General features: G+C 42.7%; 1 protein-coding gene across 1 annotated transcript in view; it reads right to left on the reverse strand.

Moving 5' to 3' along the window:
• Positions 1 to 22,341, reverse strand: part of PDLIM4 (PDZ and LIM domain 4) — a 137,114-nt gene that overhangs the window by 66,136 nt on the left and 48,637 nt on the right. Inside the window, exon 3 of the mRNA XM_061617067.1 lies at positions 12,580 to 12,664. Within this exon, the coding sequence (XP_061473051.1) occupies positions 12,580 to 12,664 (85 nt within the window). The remainder of the gene's footprint in view (positions 1 to 12,579; positions 12,665 to 22,341) is intronic.

Below are 22,341 nucleotides of genomic sequence, written 5' to 3' on the forward strand. Positions count from 1 at the left end.
GACACTACCATTGCGGCTTACATCTTTGCTACCTTCGCCGCTTTTTGTTGACGTGTGGGTGCTGCTGTTACTGCTTGGTGCTGTGCTGCTGTCCTGGTGCCATTACTGCGGTTTGCTTTTGGATGGGGAGCTCGAGACTGCCATCGCTGCTTAAAGAGGATTAACTAATTTTTAATGTTGTTTGTTGGGGTGTGTGTGTGGGTTAAATGTGGGGTGAATGTTTTGTATGTTTGCTTGTCTGTGTGGATTTGTGTATTTTTAACATGTGCCTGGGAGAAAAGATTCCATCCTTCGTGGGGGGGCTTTCGGGGGCCCCAATTAACGTAGTGACGGGTAATGGGAGGTATGGTGTTAGGAGGAGAACAGGCCAGGTAAGGGGAACTCGTCCCAGACAAATTGTGTCTGTGCCTTGTTCCGGTTCTCCTCATATCCACAGGATTGCTGGTTGTCCTATCAGCCAGCTCTCGGATCTCCAAGTGCTGCTTTTGAATGCCAGGTCGGTACATAATAAATCCTCACTTGTCCATGATTTAATCCTGGAGGAGGGTGCCGACCTGGCATGTATAACCGAGACCTGGGCGGCTGATCAGGGAGGAGTTGCTCTTTCCCAGCTTTGTCCACCCGGGTATTTGGTTCAGCACTGTGGTAGATCTGAGGGCCGGGGAGGGGGGGTCGCCGTGGTCTATAGGAGTTCTTTTCCTCTCACCAAGCACCCTGTCCAGACGGCAACTGGTCTGGAATGTCTCCACCTTGTATTGGGCCAGGGAGACAGACTAGGAATACTGTTGGTGTACCGTCCACCTTGCTGCCCAACAGCTTCCTTAGCTGAGCTGACAGAGATAGTCTCGGAGGTGCTGTTGAGATCCCCTAGACTTTTGGTACTGGGGGATTTCAACGTCCATGCCGAGGCTGTCTTATCTGGCGCAGCTCAGGACTTCATTGCCTCCATGACAACAATGGGGCTGTCTCAATTTTCTACTGGCCCAACGCATGTGTCGGGACATACTCTTGATCTGATCTTCGCCACTGGACATGGAGATGGTGATCTGGTGGTGGGGTGTTTTTCATCTACCCCATTGTCATGGACAGATCACCGCTTGTTGAGATTTAGACTCACAGCGGCTCTTTCCCTCTGCAAAAGTGGAGGATCTATTAAGTTGATCCGCTCCCGGAGCCGGATGGATCCCGTAGGTTTTCAGAGGGCTCTGGGAGATTTTCCGGCTGATAGGACCGGTGCTCCTGTCGAGGCCCTGGTCGCACTGTGGAATACGGAAATGACCCGGGATATTGACATGATCGCTCCCACGCGCCCCCTCCGGTGTAGAGCTCATACCGCTCCGTGGTATACTCCGGAGCTGAGAGCGATGAAACAAGAGAGGAGGAGGCTGGAGTGCAGATGGAGGAAAACTCCCAGTGGATACAACTATGCTTTGGTAAGTGCCACCAATAAGTTGTATACAAAAGCGGTAAGGACAGCAAAGAAGCTCTATTTTGCTGCCTCTATTAGATCATCTTTATGCCGCCCAGCGGAGCTTTTTAAAGTTGTGCGAGGGCTCTTACACTCTGGCCCCCACGATACTATGGAAACATCTGAGACCTGCTGCAACGAAATTGCTGGACACTTTCAAGATAAGATCGCATGTATCCACAGGGACCTTGACTCTGATGTTGTGACAGATGAATCCATTGAAGTGTCCGGAGCACGGCCTTGTCCTTCTTTATTGGATGAGTTTCAGTTGGTGCAGCTCGAGGAAGTGGACAAGGTGCTTGGAATGGTTCGGGCAACCACGTCTGTTCTGGATCCTTGCCCATCTTGGCTAGTGAAAGCTAGCAGGGCTGGGACCACCGGTTGGGCCAAGGAAGTGGTTAACGCCTCCTTGAGGGAGGGAGTAGTCCCTGGTAGCCTCAAGGAGGCAGTAGTGAGACCTCTTTTAAAGAAACCCTCCTTGGACCCAGATAATCTGAATAATTATAGACCGGTGGCGAATGTCCCTTTTTTGGGCAAGGTTTTGGAGCGGGTGGTTGCCAGCCAACTCCAGGCACTCTTGGATGAAGCCGATTATCTAGATCCATTTCAATCCGGTTTCAGGCCCGGTTTTGGCACCGAAACAGCCTTGGTCGCCCTGTATGATGACCTTTGTCGGGAGAGGGACAGGGGGAGTGTGACTCTGTTGATTCTCCTTGATCTCTCAGCGGCGTTTGATACCATCGACCATGGTATCCTTCTGGGGAGACTCGCGGAGTTGGGTGTCGGGGGCACTGCTTGGCAGTGGTTCTGCTCCTACTTCGCGGATCGTCACCAGAAGGTAGTGCTTGGGGAACATCACTCGATACCATGGACTCTCCATTGTGTAGTCCCCCATTGATCGGTCTTGTCCCCCATGCTTTTCAACATCTACATGCAGCCGCTGGGTGCGGTCATCAGGAGTTTTGGAGTGCGTTGCCATCAGTACGCTGATGACACGCAGCTCTATTTCTCCTTTTCATCTTCCTCAGGTGAGTCTGTTGATGTGCTGAACCGTTGCCTGACCGCGATAATGGACTGGATGAGAGCTAATAAACTGAGACTCAATCCAGACAAGACCGAGACATTGTTGGTGAACGCCTTCCCTGCTCAGATGGTGGATGCTTACCCTGTTCTGGATGGGGTTACACTCCCCCTGAAAGAACAGGTACGTAGTTTGGGGGTTCTTCTCGACTCTTCCTTGTCTCTCGAGGCCCAAGTGGCCTCGGTGGCACGGAATACGTTTTACCATCTTCGTCTGGTAGCCCAACTACGCCCCTATCTGGACAGGGACGACCTCGCCTCCGTTGTCCACGCTCTGGTAACTTCAAGATTGGATTACTGTAATGCGCTCTACGTAGGGCTGCACTTGAAGACAGTTCGGAAGCTTCAGCTGGTGCAGAACGCAGCTGCCAGATTATTGACGAGGACCAGTCGGTCTTCGCATATAACACCTGTCCTGGCGCGTCTGCACTGGCTTCCTATTTGCTTCCGGGCGAGATTCAAGGTGCTGGTTTTGACCTATAAAGCCTTACACGGCGTGGGACCTCAATACCTTGTGGAACGCCTCTCTCGCTATGAACCTACCCGTTCACTTCGTTCAGAATCTAAGGCCCTCCTCTGGGTACCAACCCATCGGGAAGCCCGGAGGGTGGTTACGAGATCTAGGGCCTTTTCTGTGGTGGCCCCTGAGTTGTGGAACAGCCTCCCCAAAAGGTACGCCTGGCGCCTACACTTCCATCTTTTCGGCGCCAGGTAAAGACCTTTTTATGCTCCCAGGCATTTTAATCTTCTTAACTTTTTAAATCTTTTAATCTGTATTTTAATTTTTGTAGTATTTATTTTGTTTTTGCTGTGCTTTTCGTTGTTTGTTTGTATATGTGTTTGTATTTTTATTATGATATATTGTATTTTATTTTGTTTGTTCACCGCCCTGAGAGCTATTTCGCTAAGGGCGGTATATAAATTGAAATAATAAATAAATAAAATAAATAAATAAATAAAGTAATGACAAGAGAAGATTTCTGTAACTTTAAAGTTGACAATGAGGATATTGAACTTGTCAAGGATTACTGATTTGGTGGCAGTTCTGAGTTATGTCATGAACTCAAGAACTTTGTGAAACATAATTGCTAGGGCTCTTAATGTTCTTAATTCATTTGGGTGGAATAGGGAAGGGTGTGTTGATGGCAATAGTCAGGAGGATTAGCCATTTCCAGTCTGGCCCCAAATTTTGAAGAAGATACACTTTGGAATGGGCTTTGAATTCCAAATTGAGGGGGAGAGACCTTGCCAACATCACAGGTTTTAAGAGAAATGCATTAGCGTTTAGCATGTTTGTATTCCTGTTCTGTTTTAAGGCAGGTTGTTTTAAGAGACTATTGAAATTTTTTAATATTAAATATCCAATTTAAATTTTAAACTTTTTAAATGTGTGTGTGGGGATTTGTTTTGATTAATGTATTCGTTTACCCAGAATTTAAGATTATTGAACATCTTGCATATTACTGACTCTTACATGAGTTTCTGTATATATTGTCTTATTAATATGAATCTGTTCTGCTGGTGCAGCAGGCTACAGAATTTCCCCTACTCTCCTCTCCCCTGCACACTCAAAATCTGCTCCAGAGGGTTGAAGGACCTCTGGAGCAGATTTTGAAGGCATGTTGGGGGGAGGGGAGGGGAAGGGAAGGAAGTCCTGTTGGATAAGTGGAACGCTACATGCACGGCACACAATTTTAGCTTTATAACTCTATATAAAGTGAAGATGATTGTTTTGCAAACAGTTCCTGAGACTCTTTTATGTGTTGCAACTATATTTACTGCATATATGGTGTGAAGGAGGTTTGTTCTTTTTGTTTATACACTTGTGATAATTAATCTTTTTCTTGTATCAGTGGTAACTGTCCTCAAATTGAACATCTGACTCATTTGCTACAAGTAAAATTTAACCTGTAGCCCATGCTGGATCATCAGACAAAAGGTTCACTTAGTCCAGCATTCTTTTTCCAACAGTGACTCACACATGCTTCTTGAAAGGCTGCAAGTGGGTATGAAGTCAACAGCCCCCTAGTAGTGTAATTCATAGGCATATTGACTCTGAAACTGGAGCTTCCATTTACTGCCATGGTTAAGAGCCATTGATAAACGTATTTGTTTAATCCCAGCCAGTTATCTTGTAACTACAGTATGCTTTGGGCCATTCCAAAATTGCACATGCAGGAGACTCCCCTCTATGAAATGGCATTGAATCATGTCTGGCTCAGTGGTTTTCTTAGGTGCAGGATATTGTGAAGTTTGTATATCCATGGTACTAGCAGCCAAAATATGGAGAAAATGAGGAATACGCTTTGGGTCATCCCAAATTATATACATCCACACCTTCCAATGCCGAATATACATCCAAATGCCTTCCCCTCCCCCCAAGGTGTTTAGTAATGTCTATTCCTAAAACTCCAATTTCCTTTGGAGAATGACCTTTTTGAGATGGAATCGAATATTTCCTAGCCAAATGCTTATTTTGGTGCAGGATACTGTCAAACGTGGTGCCCCATGAATAAGTTACTCTGGCAGATATTTTTGTATATTGGACTAGTATTAGATGGCTATATTCAGCAGTAGTAAGTCTGAATACATCTGTTCCTGTAATTGTGCCATCAAGGATGAAGCAGTTTCTTATGCTTATATTATTAGATTAATTATATTTGCATCTGTAATTTCAGAGATTGTTAAAAACAATTTCTAAAATAAAAATTACAGCAACATTAGTCTCAGTTAATTTTGAAACAACATCAGTTGCCCCTCTACCTCTTAAGTCCAATTTAAAGTGCTGGTGCTGACCTTTTTAAAGGTCTGTGACATGGCTTGGTACCTGAAAGGCCACTACCTTCCATATACCTGTCCATGCAGTAAGATTGCTATCAGAGGCCCTTCTCTTGGTGGTCATTGTTTGAGGTTAGATGGAGAACTGCATTCTATCTCAGGAACCCTGTCCCCATGGAAGCTTATGTGATGCTACCATTACGTCTCTTTGGTGTCAGCCAAACATTTTTATTTTGTCAAGCCTCTTAAATTTTAGTTGATTTTTTTTTACCTCTATTGCCCCCATGCTATTTAGTGTGGACCTCCAAGAGCATCTGTCATGAACCACCCTGTTCAGATCTTGTAAGTTCAGGTCTGTGGCTTCCTTTATGGAATCAATCCATCTCTGATTTGGCCTTCCTCTTTTTCTACTCCCTTCTGTTTTTCCAAGCATTATTGTCTGTAAAGCTGAACTTTACTTTAGCTGAGGTAAAACTTCACAAAGAGCCAGTGGAATGGAAAACTGAATTTAACGTGTTAACTAAAAATAACTGGCCAAATCCTAGACTGAAAGGATTTGGGTCAGAGATATTTAAAATAGTCATAGGAGGTGGATTTCATAAGCACCTTGTGATGATTTTGGGGGGGGGGTTCAGTCTTCAAGCTTAAAGGTTCTCTCAAGCTTATTTATATCTTGTGATGTTGACTTAAAACACAAGCCTATAAATTGTGTTGTGAACTGAGAAGGAAGCAGAAGGGACAAAATGCTGAAATTTGACTAGCACACTGGAAACTTGTTGTTGTTGTTATGTGCCTTCAGGTCGATTACGACGTACGGTAACCCTATGAAACTGTGATCTCCAAGAGCATCTGTCATGAACCACCCTGTTCAGATCTTGTAAGTTCAGGTCTGTGGCTTCCTTTATGGAATCAATCCATCTCTTGTTTGGCCTTCCTCTTTTTCTACTCCCTTCTGTTTTTACCAGCATTATTGTATTTTCTAGTGAATCAGGTCTTCTCATTATGTGTCCAAAGTATGATAACCTCCGTTTCATCATTTTAGCTTCTACTGATAGTTCTGGTTTAATTTGTTCTAACACTCAATTATTTGTCTTTTTTGAGGTCCATGGTACCCGCAAAGCTCTCCTCCAACACCACATTTCAAATGAGTTGATTTTTCTCTTACCCACTTTTTTCACTGTCCATCTTTCACATCCATATATTGATATTGGCACTACCATGGTCTGAATGATCCTGACTTTAGTGTTCAGTGATACATCTTTGCATTTGAGGACCTTTTCTAGTTCTCTCACAGCTGCCCTCCCCACTCCTTTTCTTCTGCCTTCTTCTGATTTCTTGATTATTGTCTCCATGATTGTGCCGAGGTATTGATAATCCTTGACAAGTTCAATGTCATCATTGTCAACTTTAAAGTTACATAAATCTTCTGTTGTCATTATTTTAGTCTTCTTGACATTCAGCTGTAGTCCTGCTTTTGTGCTTTCCTCTTTAACTTTCATTCTCATCATGGTCTGGGGGTGGGTAGGAGGTGACAAGGGAGGAGGTGGGGAGTGAGACAGGGTGGAGTGGAGAAAACAATTGTTTAAAAAATGGAGTGGAGGGGAAAAGGAGCCAGAGGGGAAAAACATGGATAAAGGAGGAGAAGGGGGCAGCAGCAGAATGGAGATAAAGAACTGTGGGGGTGAAACATGACAACATGTGTGTGCTTGCACTTGGCACACAAAGTGGCCTCCACCACCCTCTCTGGCTACTGTGCTGCATTTGCAGTATTTTAACTTTTTTGCATCTCAGGGGAAAATGTTTGCTTGGGTGAGTGTCCCTTAGTTGGTGGCAGGGCACGGTCTGGGAGGTGGTTAAGTGAGAGAGATTATGCTGGCTGGCTGAGTGGGGGGGTGGGGGGTGGCACTTGGTTTGATGTGCAAAGATCTGAGTGGTGGCCTCTGCCTCCCTCCCCACCTCTCTTACTAGTGGAGAGACCACCATTGCTATCATGGATAAAAAGAATTATTCTACTATCTCTGTATGTGTATGTTTATTTTTAATGTTGTTTTAGGCTACTTAGATGTGCAGCAGCCAAGGCCAGCACCTTGTAGGCATTTTTTTAAAAAAAAGTAACTGAAATGTAACTGTAGTGATTACTTTTGAGAAAAAGTAAAGTAATCAGTTACTTTCAGAGCAGTTGTAATTGTAACTGTAATCACTACTTTTTGGGGGCCATGTAACTGTAACTGTGGCACAGAGTGGTAAGCAGCGGTAACGCAGCCGAAGCTCTGCTCACTGCCGGAGTTCGATTCCAACGGAAGGAGGAAGTCGAATCTCCGGTAAAAGGGGTCGAGGTCCACTCAGCCTTCCATCCATCTGTGGTTGGTAAAATGAGTACCCGGCATATGCTGGGGGGTAAAGAAAGGCCAGGCAAGGAACTGGCAATCCCATCCCATATATACGGTCTGCCTAGTAAACGTCGCAAGACGTCACCCTAAGAGTCGGAAACGACTCGCACTACAAGTGTGGGGACACCTTTACCTTTTTAACTGTAACTGTAATTTATTACTTTTTTAAAGTAATCTTCCAAGCTCTGGCCTGGATACAGTTCCAGCTGAGAGCCTCTGCTAAGTATATGAAGCTAAATTATCTCTTGCAAGCTGCCTTGGGAGGGGATTTGCCCTGAAAGGTCTGAGCATGTGAAAAGTGTCTTTAGTACACTGATTCTCACAAACCGGATAAGGGAGAGGGGAAATGCAGCCTTCTATGATAAAGGCTGGAACTTGATGGAGACTTGAGTGCTGGCACCTCTTTTTTTTTTTTTTTTTTAAGGAAGTGAATTCTAGAGACCTGGCAAAGTGTGCTAGCATTAGACAGGGTAGCTATTCCATTCCTATTAATCTTAATGGGGGGAAAGCCATTCCTACCTGTCTTAAGGGGGGACAGTCACCCCAATCACTGGACTCTTAGCTTTCATTTTTAAAAAAAAAGAATTACGTTTCTAGGTGGTCTGGTTCAATTGATATACACCAAAATAGCCACCCCCCCTCCACAACCTCTGTTAGTACTGGCTGCTATAATTCCCACCCTTTCCGGTTTTTAGCCAATAAGTGAAGTCAGAGTTGTGACTGACGAGAGATTTGCTGACCTTCAGGCAACAGCTAGAAGCCACTGCAAATCCTGAAAACAGTTTCCTTTTCCTGCTTGTCTGCACATCAAAAGCTGAGTGAGTGTATAACTTTCAGCAGGAGAAAGACTGCTTTTCTACAACAATATAGCAGAAAATCTAGAACTGAAGATCATTGCAGGATCTTGGTAGGCATGCAAACACAGTAAACAATTTCAATTATGATTATAATAAAAGTGTACACGCAGGTTTTTTTAATTACTTGCAAAAATAGCATATTATAGATTTTATCTTTCAAATAATTTTTGAACAGAAATTTGAAAAAGAGTGCATACTGCAGCATATGATGCTATTACAATGTATTATATTTTTCTAATTATTAAGGAGCCAAACAAGTTTAAATTTTCCTGGGCTGTTTAGGAGGACAATTTATCTGTCTAATTCATAGCCAGTTGCAAAAACCTTCCCAATAGGAAGCTTTATTCTATACTCACTTTTCTGGGAGGAAACCTGCAATGTTAATTCCACATACCTGGGAGTAAACCCCATTGAATTCAGTAGGACTTACTTTTGAGTAGACATGATTAGGATTGTACTGTGAATCAATGGACTTTTGAGTGAACATAGCAAAGGATTGTGCTGGAAATCTTTCTCCCTCTCTCCAATCCTTAATTTTTTTTAGGTAAGCAGTTAGGCAGGGCTTACTTAGGTGTCACTGCTTTTATTTAGTAGGAAACTAAATAGTGATATTTTAAAAAAATGTTCTGCAATGACCAACTGGTTTTGACAATAAACAATTATATGTGGCGTATGTATTTTTACATCTCCAGTGTGTGTATATGGAATCTTTCCAACAACTCTGTGAGGTAGGGTTGCCAACCCTGCTTGGATATGGGTATCTTTGCAGAGGATCCATAGTCAAGGTTTACCAACATCACAATCCATACTATATCTACTCAGAAGTAAGTCTTGTTGAGTTCTATGGTGCTTAGTCCATTAGTAAGTGTGTTTAGAATTGCTGCCTTCGGGGACATCCATCTTTACTCCTGAGTGCTCCCATCTGACATCTCCACAACACTAGGCTCCTTTCTTCCTACAATGGCCTTCTGGTGACTGGCCTGGGGGCACTTAAACCCTTTTTGCCAGAAGCAAGGAGGCTAGATTAAATGTTTCCTACCCAGGCTCCATCTTTTAGCGAAGATTCTATCTTAATTTCCAACCAGAGAAATGTTTTTGTTTGAACTGTATACTCCAAGCAACTGTGGTTAATCCTTAATGTATCATACCTCATGACATCACTTGGGCCTGCCCTGTGACATCACTCAGGCCCGCTCCTGTGGCATCACTTGGCCCCGCCCCTGAAATCTCAGGGTTTGGGATGCTTCTGACCTAGCAACCCTAATGCGCATGTGTGTGCGTACGCACACACATGCACACACGCACACACACAGGGAGGAAATGAAGTAGAATGATCTTTGGTGGGGAGATGCCTGCCAGTCATTTTGAAGAAAGATATGTATTAAAAATACTTTTTAGCCTTTTCTGAATTGCTGAACAGAGGCTCTGCCAGGCAACAGGGTGTGTGGCTGCATTCCAATGCAACTTTATTTGGGAGAAAACACCAATTAATAGGGTGGGGCAGGGCTAAAAAATGTAAATACTAATACCTCCACCTTTTCTACAGAGAGGTTTGCTTTTATACCTTGTGTTTGTTCAGGGAAGGGAGCCTTTGGTGGATTCAAACCCCTTTATTCCATCCTCCATGATGGCAGGCAGGCAGGCAGACACTCCCATTGCATTCACTACATTGCATTCACTCAGACACATACCCTGAGACACAGAGGCAATTGAGGTGAAGGCTGCTTCTCCTTGCTGACTCAGACAGAGTCTATGGATAAGGGGTGGAGCTGCATGTGTTGATCAAGTGAGCATATGCAGTTTTCCAAACTGCTAGATTCTGCATATGCAGCAGGCAGGTAGACTAAAATTCTTGATTTTTCCAGGACAGCTGTGATGTCCCTCATTGGCTAAGAACAATGGAAGGCAGGAATAGAATGATTTCTCACAAAATGGGCAGAAAACTATCTCCACATTTTGCCTTGTATCTCTGGATCCACAAGGGCTAGAGACTTGCTTGAAAAAATAAAAATAAAAATGAAAGCTGGGAACCCGGCCACCTAATGGTCTAAGTGGGCACTGGGTAGCATGGCTAATCAGACAATATGGCAACCCTATGTGCAGGAGCTAGCCATGTGCCTGTTGGCAAATGTGCATGTAGAGAGTTTCTCTTCTGGGATGTGTTCTTGGATAGTATAGTGTATTTTCTGGCTTGGTCACATAATCCTGACTCCATCAATTTTTTCCAAAATGGCCCCAAATCTACAGAATAGCAACTATCCTTCCTTGCTTCGTAAATCATAATTTATTTTGAGAAACTGTTGGTTTTAGGAAAACAGTTATTAGTATAAACTTGGTTCCTAAGAACATTGTTTTGAACAATTTCATTCATAATGTTTATTGCCCCAAAGTCAACAGTTTTTAAGGAAAATGCAATTTTATGAATTCAGTGTCAAATATGCCACCAATTCCTAGATCAAAGAGCAAAACAAGTAAAATGCTGCTGCAGTATAAACCTCTTTATTTGTTACTTAATACAAATATTACTATAATGCACTTTAGACTAAACACTAGTTAAATAGATTTTGGAAACATTGTTACACTCGCAAGCAGAAAATCTGGTGCAAGAAATGATGTTAGCATGGCATTTACAAATAGTGTCTCTTACACATTTCTTGCATGTGCAAGGAATGGGAAAATAATTAGGAAGACTTTCTTCAGTCATGTGAGGGAACCATTCACCATCTTCCTCTGTGAAACTGTACTGAGATGGGTTAAGGGCTGTCAGATCTTCAGTAAACCATAATTTGCCTTACTGTAATGTGTGAACCACGTCACTTTTCTCATCATGTGTGACTGGACTTAACCCATGCTTTTCTCAAGCACACAACACTTGGCTTAGCTGCTGTGCCACAATGAGCTAAAAAGACCAGGGAGGAGCAAAATGGCTGAGATCTCCTCCCTAGGAGCCCATATATAGCAGTTGTGTGTTTGTGCTAACCTATGGTTTGGCTTAGTGCGATATGTGAATGTGGCCAGTCAGGCAGCTTATTTTTCAGATAACCCTTTTAAAAAAAAGAGCAAATACAGTATATTTATTTATTTATTATATTTATACCCCACTTTTCTTTCATTATATAAACTTAAGGAGGTGTACATGTGGTTCCCAAGTAATCTCTCATCTAGGCGCTGACCAGACCCAGACCTACTTAGCTTTCGCAACATGGTGGCATTGTGTGCCTTCAGACCATAGATAATTGCTATTAAGGGGAAGAATTGAAACCAATATGCTGTACGCCTCAGAATCATTGTATCTGGCAGTAACATTTGTTCCCAATTTGACACTACAGTATATGGAAAACATTGAAGTCTTAAGAAGACAGCTGTCAGAATAAATTGCCCTAACTGATTAATTAGGAAAACAGCCAGGAAACAAACAAACAAAAAACACACAGATCGTCTTGCACCTTCAGCAGATGTAGAATAAAGGGTGGCATACACATTACACTTGCCCATGGAGGGCACTTGAACAGCCTTTGGAGTACTGTCTAAAGCTGTGAATAAGAGAGTCAACAAATATTCATGGCCCATTAGTGTTTCTTCAGAATTCTGTTTCTTCAAAATTCTAAAAGTCTTCCTTTTGGATCTAATAGAGGACTCACATTCCTTGTAAATGGCATGAAGTTTTTTTTTAACTAGTGCAATTAACAACGCAACCAAGGGTCAGTATAGTACAGAGACTATAGGGCTGAGTATGGATTAAAGGAACCATAGTTCAAATCTATAAAGCTCTGGAGATGTTGGGCAGATTACTGTCTCTAAATTTAGCTTATCTCACAAGTCTGTACTGAACATTAATAAAATCAAAATGATAAAGCACTTTGTACATTTAAACATTGCCACCTGTTTTTCAAAATTTAATCTCATGCATCCAATATTTATTGTTCACCTTGTCAGTGAAAGGAAGGGCCCCCCTCCCTTGTCTTCTAAAATTACATAGATAGTATGGTATAGACGGGTCACATACCTGTGATTCTGGTTCTACATTGACTCGGTAAGCTTGTGCTTTTCCATCTTCTAAAATATTTGGGGACCAGGCCTTACTTTCAGTCCTGCAGTAAGAAATCCAAAGTCATATATGTATATAGTTTATATATTTATATAGCTGTTTACCATGCAGTAAACCAGAAGCTGAGTAGATACAGTGTTGGACGGTCGTCACTCTCAGCCCCCTTGGTCTGATCGTTTCTGTATATGTGGCTCTATGGAAGTTGAAGACTTGCCCCATTACCTTCTGGCTTGCTCTTTGTATTCCCATCCTCGGGACAAGTTCCTAAAGAACTTGTTGGCAAACCCGTATATGGTCACTGTTGACCAAAAAATTTTCCATCTCATGTCGGACACAGACTTTTCGATAACATACAAGGTTTCCCTATTTGCATTGGCTGCACAAAAAAATCATGCCAAAATGGTTTTAGAACAGGGGACTGACTGTTAAGGAGTCAATCTTTGCTAATAATTAACATATAGCGAACCCCGGCCATGCAATCTACTGAGACCATATAGGAGTATTATTTACTATTTTAATCTCATTTGAAATGTTTTTAATCTCATTTGAAATGTATTGTATATGTACATGTACATGTACATGTATACGTACTTTATGTAATTTTACAGCATACAGTTTTATGTAATTTTATCGTTTTAATCCTATCTGTTATGCGAGGGCTTACGGCCAAGCAATAAAGCAAAGTGAGTGAGTGAGTGAGTAGATACAAGATACTGATGTACTTAATATGAGATTGATAGAATAGTCTGGGAAAGACTGGCCCAGTTTACATGACATGGTAAGCCACACTTCATGGTTTGCTGTGAAGGTTCACTCCGCCCCTTGAGCAAGCAGGAATAGAAATATCCACAACAGAACCATACTGTAACAAGCACCCAGTCTCCCACATACCAGTCACATAGATGTATGTTCATGGGCAGCAGCCCTATTCCCACCCAGGGTGCTGGTTCCTAAACTCAAGCTCTCACTGAGAATCTGATGCAAAAGGTTGGTGAACCCTTTGGAACAGCATGGGAAGTGGCACAGGGGCCTGGAATGGGGAAGAGAAATTGGCAAAATGGATTCCTTTCTGCTGATGGAAGCCTCTGCTGGACCAAAGAGCTTTTCATCAGTGTGAGGGACAACACTGGATACAAACTAGAATATCATAAATGGTAAAATATAAAGACTGGTTTTTACAGACTTTCATTTCTGGAAAACAAACAAAAAAGAGTTATGTTTCATTCAATGTTACAAGCAGGCTTTAGTGTCTGGCTAGATTATGATTCCATCTCTGTAATAGTTAACCTCTCAAGAGGGATATTCTGATATAGGTAAGTGTGGAAAATGGCACCCATGTATTTACTTACAACACAATCCTAACCATGTCTATTCAGACATATGTTCTATTTAATTCAAGTGGGGCTGAGACTGCAGTCCTATCTTTTTTTGCAGGATGTAAATATAATGCTGCCAATTCTTAAACCATGGGTAAGACCCTGAGAGAAGACTGTGGACCTCTCCCTTGCTCTTTCCACCATTGCATGGTTAATATAGACATGGCTCCCTCCTTAAACAGGATTTGAACTGGGTTTGTAAACTGTTAGTAAGAAGGAATCTGGTGACTTTTAACCATGGTTGGTGATACTAAACCATGGTTACAGCTGATAAGGAAAGGGAGTGAGGAATACAAGCTGGAGAGAGGAAGAGAAAGCATGCACATGGTCCTGGCTAAATATTGTTACTGTTGTGTTTGTACTGAATGGTTTGCATTCTAGTGCCTTAGCTAACTGACACGTACATTATCAATTCAAGGAACTTCTCCAGAGGATTTTAATGATGGAGGAGTGCTTGGTAGCCCTTCATTATTATCTACACAACTTCACCCCTTCTGATATTTATTCTTCAACAGATGTTTACAGAGCTCTAGTTATTATGAACCAAGATAACCTCTGTGGGAAGTGATATGCATTCTATTAACCTAAATTGCTCAACTTGCTTTGCCTTTCAAGGAGTAGAATTAAGAATTAATGGTTTGGTTCATCCTCTGGCTTGAATCCGGAGAAGCCCTATCAGAAGAAGATGGTTGGTAGATGACATTCCCACCTGCTCCTCCTCCCAACATCCCCCTCAAAGCCTCTTCTGAATGGAGCGGGCTAGGGAGGAAGGGGAAATGTTGAGAGGCTCCCACCCATCTTCTGTGAGAGGCTCCCACCCATCTCCTTCCATTGGCACCTGTCTGGTTCTGCAGCTGAAATGGAAATGGACTGCCTTCAAGTTGGTCCTGACTTATGGCTACCCTATGAATAGGGTGTTCATGGTAAGCGGTATTCAGAGGGGGTTTACCATTGCCCTCTGAGGCTTGTCCTCCCCAGCTGGCTAGGGCCTGCTCAGCTTGCCACAGCTGCACAAGCCAGCCCCTTCCTTGTCCGCAACTGCCAGCTGGGGGGCAACTGGGCTCCTTGGGACTATGCAGCTTGCCCACAGCTGCACAGGTGGCACATAAACCCTGAGCCACTCACTGTGGGGGTGATCTTTAGCTGGTCCTTGACACCCAGGAGACACGAGCAGGGATTTGAACTCACAGACTCTAGACTCCCAGTCAGGCTCTCCTCCCCACTGTGCAGCTAGATCTCTGTATTTCTCATTTAGGGCATGAAAGTGAATCTGGGGAAGAACTGGAATCCTTCCATGCATAGTGTAGAACTTTTTGTTCAGCCTTAAAAGATCTATGCATGTCATTTTGGAAAATGTTATGAATCTTCTTGTTCTCGGTAGGTATGGCTTACTGTTGCAGCCCAGAATCTTTTATTTGGATTTGACTACTGATATGCTAAACATCAGAGTTGTATTTAATTGAATTTTTGGTGTTTATTGTTGGGTTTCTGCTGGGAGGGTGGGATATAAATCAAATAAATAATAATAAATAAATTAAATAAATAAATATAAAATAGAAAGACTATAGGACATGTAAGCATTTTAACCCGGGAAATTTTACCTAGTGGCTTTTCTTTTGAAAACGAATGTGATTTTTTTTTAACTTCAGAACTTTGAAATACTCAAACATCTATGAGTCTAAAGCCACTGAAACCAATGGGAAGGGTTGTGCTGCTTTAAGCATCTTAAGTGAAGCCCAACATGGTAAAGTTTTTAGTTTTGTATTTTATTAAACAGAAACAGTTTGAATGCTTTATCATTGTTGGCATTTAAAACTTAAATATTAAATTTCAGGTTGGTGTTTTTATACTGACTTACCTTTGGTGAAAAGAAAAGAAAGGTAACTGATTGGATGGAGAGGAATAACTTTCTCATTTTAGACTGGCAATATGTATGTATTTCTATCACATGATGATCTGGTCCAAATATAATGCTAAATTATGGTTAGTGTCACATGCATAGGCCTTGAACCAGTGCACACTTCCCTCCCCAATCCTCCTCTGGTGTGGTCATGAGGAGATAAGAAGGTTTCATTTCCATTTTCAATTAATTGTGGGTAATTGTTATGTCAGAACCAGGAAATTTGATAAATCATAACTATGGTTTAGAAATACAAGTCAGGATAATAAACCATGGTTTGAAGTTGGTTGTTTCCCAAAATGATAGCTAAAACTAACTAGTTGTCTAGAATGTGGAGTGCACAAACTCAAAGCCTGTATCCATAATCCTAAACCATAGTTTAGGGTTATATCCAAATGAGGCCAATTAATTTGACATTTGCTCATAAAGAAGACAAGAATCAAACCTCTTGTCCTGATAGCTTTTATTTATTTATTTATTATTAGATTTATATCCCGCCCTTCCTCCCAGTAGGAGCCCAGGGCAGCAAACAAAAGCAATATAAACACTTCAAAACATCATAAAAACAGACTTTAAAATATGTTAAAACAAAACATCTTTAAAACCATTTTAAAAGCTTTTAAAACATCTTTAAAAAATGAAAAGGTTTAAAAATATATTAAAAAAAACAATTCCAACACAGACGGAGACTGGGGTAAGGTCTCAACTTAAAAGGTTTGTTGAAAGAGGAAAATCTTCAGTAGGCACCAGAAAGATAACAGAGATGGTGCCCGTCTAATATTTAAGGGGGGGAATTCCAAAGGGTAGGTGCCACTACACTAAAGGTCCCTTTCCTATGTTGTGCAGAACAGACCTCCTGATAAGACGGTATCGGCAGAAGGCTCTCACCTGCAGATCATAGTGATCAACTGGGTATATAAGGGATAAGACAGTCTTTCAGGTATCCTGGTCCCAAGCTGTAGAGAGCTTTGTACACCAAAACTAGAACCTTGAACTTAGCCTGGTAGCTAATAGGTACCCAGTGTAATTCTTTCAGCAGCAGGATGACATGTTGGTGATACCCTGCCCCAGTGAGCAGTCTCACCAGTACATTTTGCATCAGCTGCAGCTTCCGGACCAACCTCAAGGGTAACCCCACATAGAGTGCATTACAGTAATCCAGCCTGGAGATTATCAGTGAATGGACAGTAGTGGTCATGCTATCCTGGTCCAGAAATGGCTGCAGCTGTCTTACCAGCCAAAGCTGGTAAAAGGCACTCCTAGCCACTGAGGTCACCTGGGCCTCTAGCGACAAAGATGGATCCAAGAGCACCCCCAGACTATGGACCTGCTCTGTCAGAGAGAGTACGACTCTATCCATACCAGGCAACTGACCAATTATCTGAACTTGGATACCACCTACCCACAGGATCTCCATCTTGCTAGGATTCAGACTCAGTTTACTGGCCCTCATCCAGCCTACCACAGAGTCCAGGCATGGCCTCTCCCGACTCAGATGTTACAAAGAAATAGATCTGGGTATCATCGGCGTATTGCTGACACCTTGCCCCAAATCTCCTGATGACTGTTCTCAAGGGCTTCATATAGATGTTAAACATCATAGGGGACAAGATGGTACCCGGCAGCACCCCACAGCACAACTGCCAGGGGGCCAAAAGACAATCACCCAATGCTATTCTCTGAAAACAACCCTGGAGATAGGATCAGAACCACTGTAAAACAGTGCCCACAATACCCATCTCAACAAGTTGGCCCAGAAGGATACCATGGTCAATGGTATCAAAAGCCACTGAGAGATCAAGTAAGAATAATAGGGTCACACTCCCCTGTCCTTCTCCCGATAAAAGTAATCCATCAGGGCGACCAAGGCCAATTCAGTCCCATAACCAGGCCTGAACCCCGACTGGGATGGGTCAAGATAATCTGTTTCATCTAAGAGAACTTACTGCGCCACAACCCTCTCAATCATCTTCCCTAAAAAGGGGGTATTTCCAACCGGTTGTTAGGTGTCGCAAACCAATGGGTCCAGGCTTTTTCAGGAGTGGTTGGATCACCACCTCTTTCAGGGTGGCTGGAACCACTCCCTCCTGCAACAATGTGTTGACCACACCCTGGATCCACTTGGTCAAATCCCCTTGGCAAGATTTAATAACCCAAGAAGGGCAAGGGTCGAGAGGAGATGTTGCTGGTCGCATTGTCGCAAGCACCTTGTCTACGTCATCAGGCCACATCAACTGAAATTGTTCCCAAGAAGTTGCAGCAGACATTGCACTGGACACCTCACTGAGGACCACAGTAGATGGGGATGGGGCATCAAGATTGCTATGTAGGCGAGCAACTTTACCCTCAAAGTGCCTTGCAAACAATTCAAAGTGGGCCTCCAAAGGGTCTAAAACTCCATTTCTTGCAGATGATGTCAACAGACCCCTGACAATACGGAAAAGCTCTGCTGGGCGGCTACTTGAGGATGTGATGGAGGCAGAGAAGTGGGCATTCTTCACTGCCCTCACTGCCATGCAGTAGTTATGATGTTTTACTCATGCCCGATCAGCCTCACAGCATTTCTTTGCCACTTGTGCTCTAGCCATCGTTCAGTCTGTTTCATTGCCCTTATCTCACTGGTGTACCAAGGTGCAAACCAGGCTCCACAATGCTGGAGACGGCACTTTGAGGCAACTGTGTCAAGAGCCCAATGCCTCGCTGTTCCACAGTGTGACAAGGGCTTCAACAGGATCACCTGCTCTATTTACTAGGAACTCCCCCAGGGGAATTAAGGAATCCTCTGGATTCCATTAGTCTCTGGGGGTGGACCATCTTCATCTGTCCACCACCCCTGCAGGGGAGGATTGGAGCCGTAAGTCTAAACTTCACTAGGAAGTGGTCTGACCATGATAATGGGGTGACCTCCACCCCCAATCTCCAGACCACCCCTTCCTCCATCTGGAGCAAAGACCAAGTCGAGGGTGTGCCCTGCCATATGTGTCGGGCTGGCGACAACTTGAGACAGCCCCATGGTCATCATAGAGGCCATGAAGTCCTGAGCCAGAACACTAGAGGCAGCCTCAGCATGGACACTGAAATCATCTAGGACTATCGTTCTGGGCTTCTCCAATACCACAGCCGAGATGGCCTCTGCCAGCTCAGTCAGAGAAGTTGCCAGGCAGCAGGGTGGAATGAAACAGTAAGTGATTTCTTTTTTTCTTAAAAGAACAATCCTTAAATAAATCTGCTTGTAAGCAGAACAGGAAATAATTCTGTTCTTAAAGACACAATGAAACATCCTAATAAATTCTTCCACAGGTGCCTGAAGAATTTATGCCCACATTTGAGTTCTAAACAGATGTATTTGGAAGCAACCAAGTTCTATTGTGATCAATCAAAACTTCAAATAAATTTATTCATGTCTAGGTTTAAAGCCAGAAGGGCTAAGATAGGGCTTGCAGAGAAAATCTGTACGTATATGAATGCTGCTCCCAGGACCAAAGCTGACACACTTTCTCCCCTCTCAACATTTCTACTTGGAAACAATAGAAAGCAACCTGATTCACTGGGGTAAGGAAAGCCCACAAGTACAATACTTCTGAGGTTTAATTTTTGACCATACAGCTATTTGAAAGAAGCTGTAGTGAGCCAATTCCTGACCTCAATTTGATTGTAAAAGTATTTCTAAAATTATTCCTGATTTACAACATTGTGGGCCCGTCCACACAACTGTATAATTTGCAATGTTATTTATTGCTTTGTTCCCTGATTAATTCACCATTGTTTATATGATGTTGCAAGGCAGTACAGATTTTCGCATTCACAGATCCGCATTAGAAATACCACTGAAAACCAGATAAGCTTTCCTGTATCAATCAATTGCATTAATGTCCGTGTGCTCGGACGCAATGCTGCAGACTTTCCTGCAATAGGCGTTCCATGGGCGTTCCATTGTCATATGCCAAGCCCCCTGTCTCCTTTCGCCATGACAGCCAGTTGCATTTCCAGTACTGAAATTGGATCCACTCTCTGTCCACGCCTCCTCCCTTGTCCTTACAGTTTATTCCTGCTTCTGGAGTGAACCGGGATACTTCCTTCTTCTGGCTTTTGTAACTGGATCACATTGGTTTTTTAAAAAAACTACTATTTTGCAATCAAACATAAAATAAAATGTTTAATGAATAATATTTCCATTTAAAAGCTATTTTGTGATATTACGCAAACAATTCATTGAAAATATGGAGTTTAAAGGAGGAGGTTTCTAACTGGAAAGTTAGAACTGGGAAGTGGGAACCTTGGGTTGATAAGGGAAAGGGGGAGAGAGGAGCAAGCTGTAGTATTTTAATGTGGCATTGATCTTGCAGCCAATCCAGCAGCAGGAAAAGCCTCTCTTTTCCTGCCCAACAGCTGATGGGGATATACCAAACATACCAAAGAGCCAGGCAGCCAGATCGCTCTCTCTTTCTCTGTATATGAGCACGCTCACTGTAAGTTGTGCTCTTTTCCTCCAAGCCTGAAACTGACTAATCTGGGTTCTCCCTTTGCTAACTTGAAACTGAATGACAGACAATCTCTTGCTTTTTCCTATGGTGGGTGTTGGAGTCTAACACAATTTGGGGGGAGGAGGATCAAAGAGGAGATATGGTGGGTGCACTGGGCAGAAGGAAAGACCTTTCAAAACGGTAACAGCAGGAGGTGGTGGGAAACAATCGAACATGGAAAGGGATTTGCCTCTCAATTTGACAAATTCAATGGAATGGGGAGGAACCAGCGGCTCCCATCCTTAGTATGCATTATGCTATATGTGACAACCCAGACATTTATTTTGCTTGCACTTTGGGTGGGGTGGGGGTTCATTAACTTTGGCCTTTTGCACATCCACAGACCTGCACATACATGGGAATTTGAAAAAAATATATACATTTCTGTGCTGTTCCGAAAAAGTGCACGAAAAGCAAATGACTGTTATGGACCAATCACTGGAAAGGGGTGGACTTAGGGGAGTGGCCAATGGTAAAGCGATTTAGACCAAAAAAAAGGCCATATGTATGGATGCTTGAAAATCAGGTTTTCACAATATAAATCCGACCACAAACAGGACATGTATGGATCTTGAGGCCACCAACCGAATATGGAAAATGTGGATTTTATGGTTAGGTAGGGATGGGCCCTGTGAAAGAAAGCAAGGAGTCACTGGAGAAGAACCATGAAACTTCTTCCAGACAGATATTTCTGAATCACTAGAGAAATGCATTACTTCAGCTATTTTATCATGAGATCAAACTATACTAGGTCTGCTGGCACCTGCACATCATTGGGGGAGGACACCAAGATCTTTTGTACCCATTTTAGCAGCCCAGGAAAATAATGGATACTTCTGTAGTCCTGTATCTTCACATACATGTGTACATACATACATATATACCTTCACATACACAATAATACATAGCCTCTAACCCACACAGTCTTAGGTCTTAGTATTGGCCCAGTATAAAGTAGGATGCAAACTGGTCACACAGGAACCCTTCACAGGAGACTCATACATGTATGGGACTAAAAACAACTTTTTAGAAGGCAATATTTCTTTTTCAAACTAGCTTCACTTGAGGAGTTACAGGAGGAAAATTGTGTGATTCACTTTTTCAGTGGCACTCTCTTTGGAAACTTGAGATTGTCATGTAGTAACAGTTTCCATACGCAGCATAAAGCAAACATATATAGGACATCACTGGGAGCCTTACTTCTACCCAAATCTGCTGCAAACAAATTGCCTAAATTAATGGATTGTGTGGTTTTAAGCTGCCATGAAATGGAACTTGCTCCTGTCTCCTGTGCTCCTTCTGCAAAAAAGTGGGTTGGCAAAGGCACATAGTGCCCAATGCTGCATTCCCTCTAGCCATCTCAATGACAAATCACAGCCCTCACACACTCTACTCTTCCTATTCACTACACATCATTATTATGTGACCTCTGTTCTTGGTAGTACCCTTTAGAGTTTCAGCTTAAGGAAACCTGGAAAGCCACTTTCTAAACCCATATTATTTTCATTCTGTGACTTAAATAATGCATTCTTCACTGGTCTGGAGTGTTTTTCTTTACTTACTGAAGAAAACAGTTTCAGATATCTAAAAAGCTGACAGACAAAAAGAATTATTAAAGAAAGTGTGTTCTGAATGCACCATTAACAGCTAAACAACAAAACAACTTTACATCACATTTATGTGCACCATGATTCATAGGGAACCACATTAAACATCAATAGGAACATTTCCTTAAACATCTGCTATCAACCTGACATTTTAGTCTCTTTTGGACACATTGGAGTGATAAATGAAACCTGTATTACTTTACATTGGCTCAGTGAAGACACAGAAGCACAGAAGCTGATTTATAACCTAAATTGCTCGGCTAGGACTTCACCTTCCTTCCTCACTTACTTTCTCCCACATAAAATGAGTGGTG

This window comes from Rhineura floridana, chromosome 3, assembly GCF_030035675.1.
Source record: "Rhineura floridana isolate rRhiFlo1 chromosome 3, rRhiFlo1.hap2, whole genome shotgun sequence".
Lineage (NCBI taxonomy): Eukaryota > Metazoa > Chordata > Lepidosauria > Squamata > Rhineuridae > Rhineura > Rhineura floridana.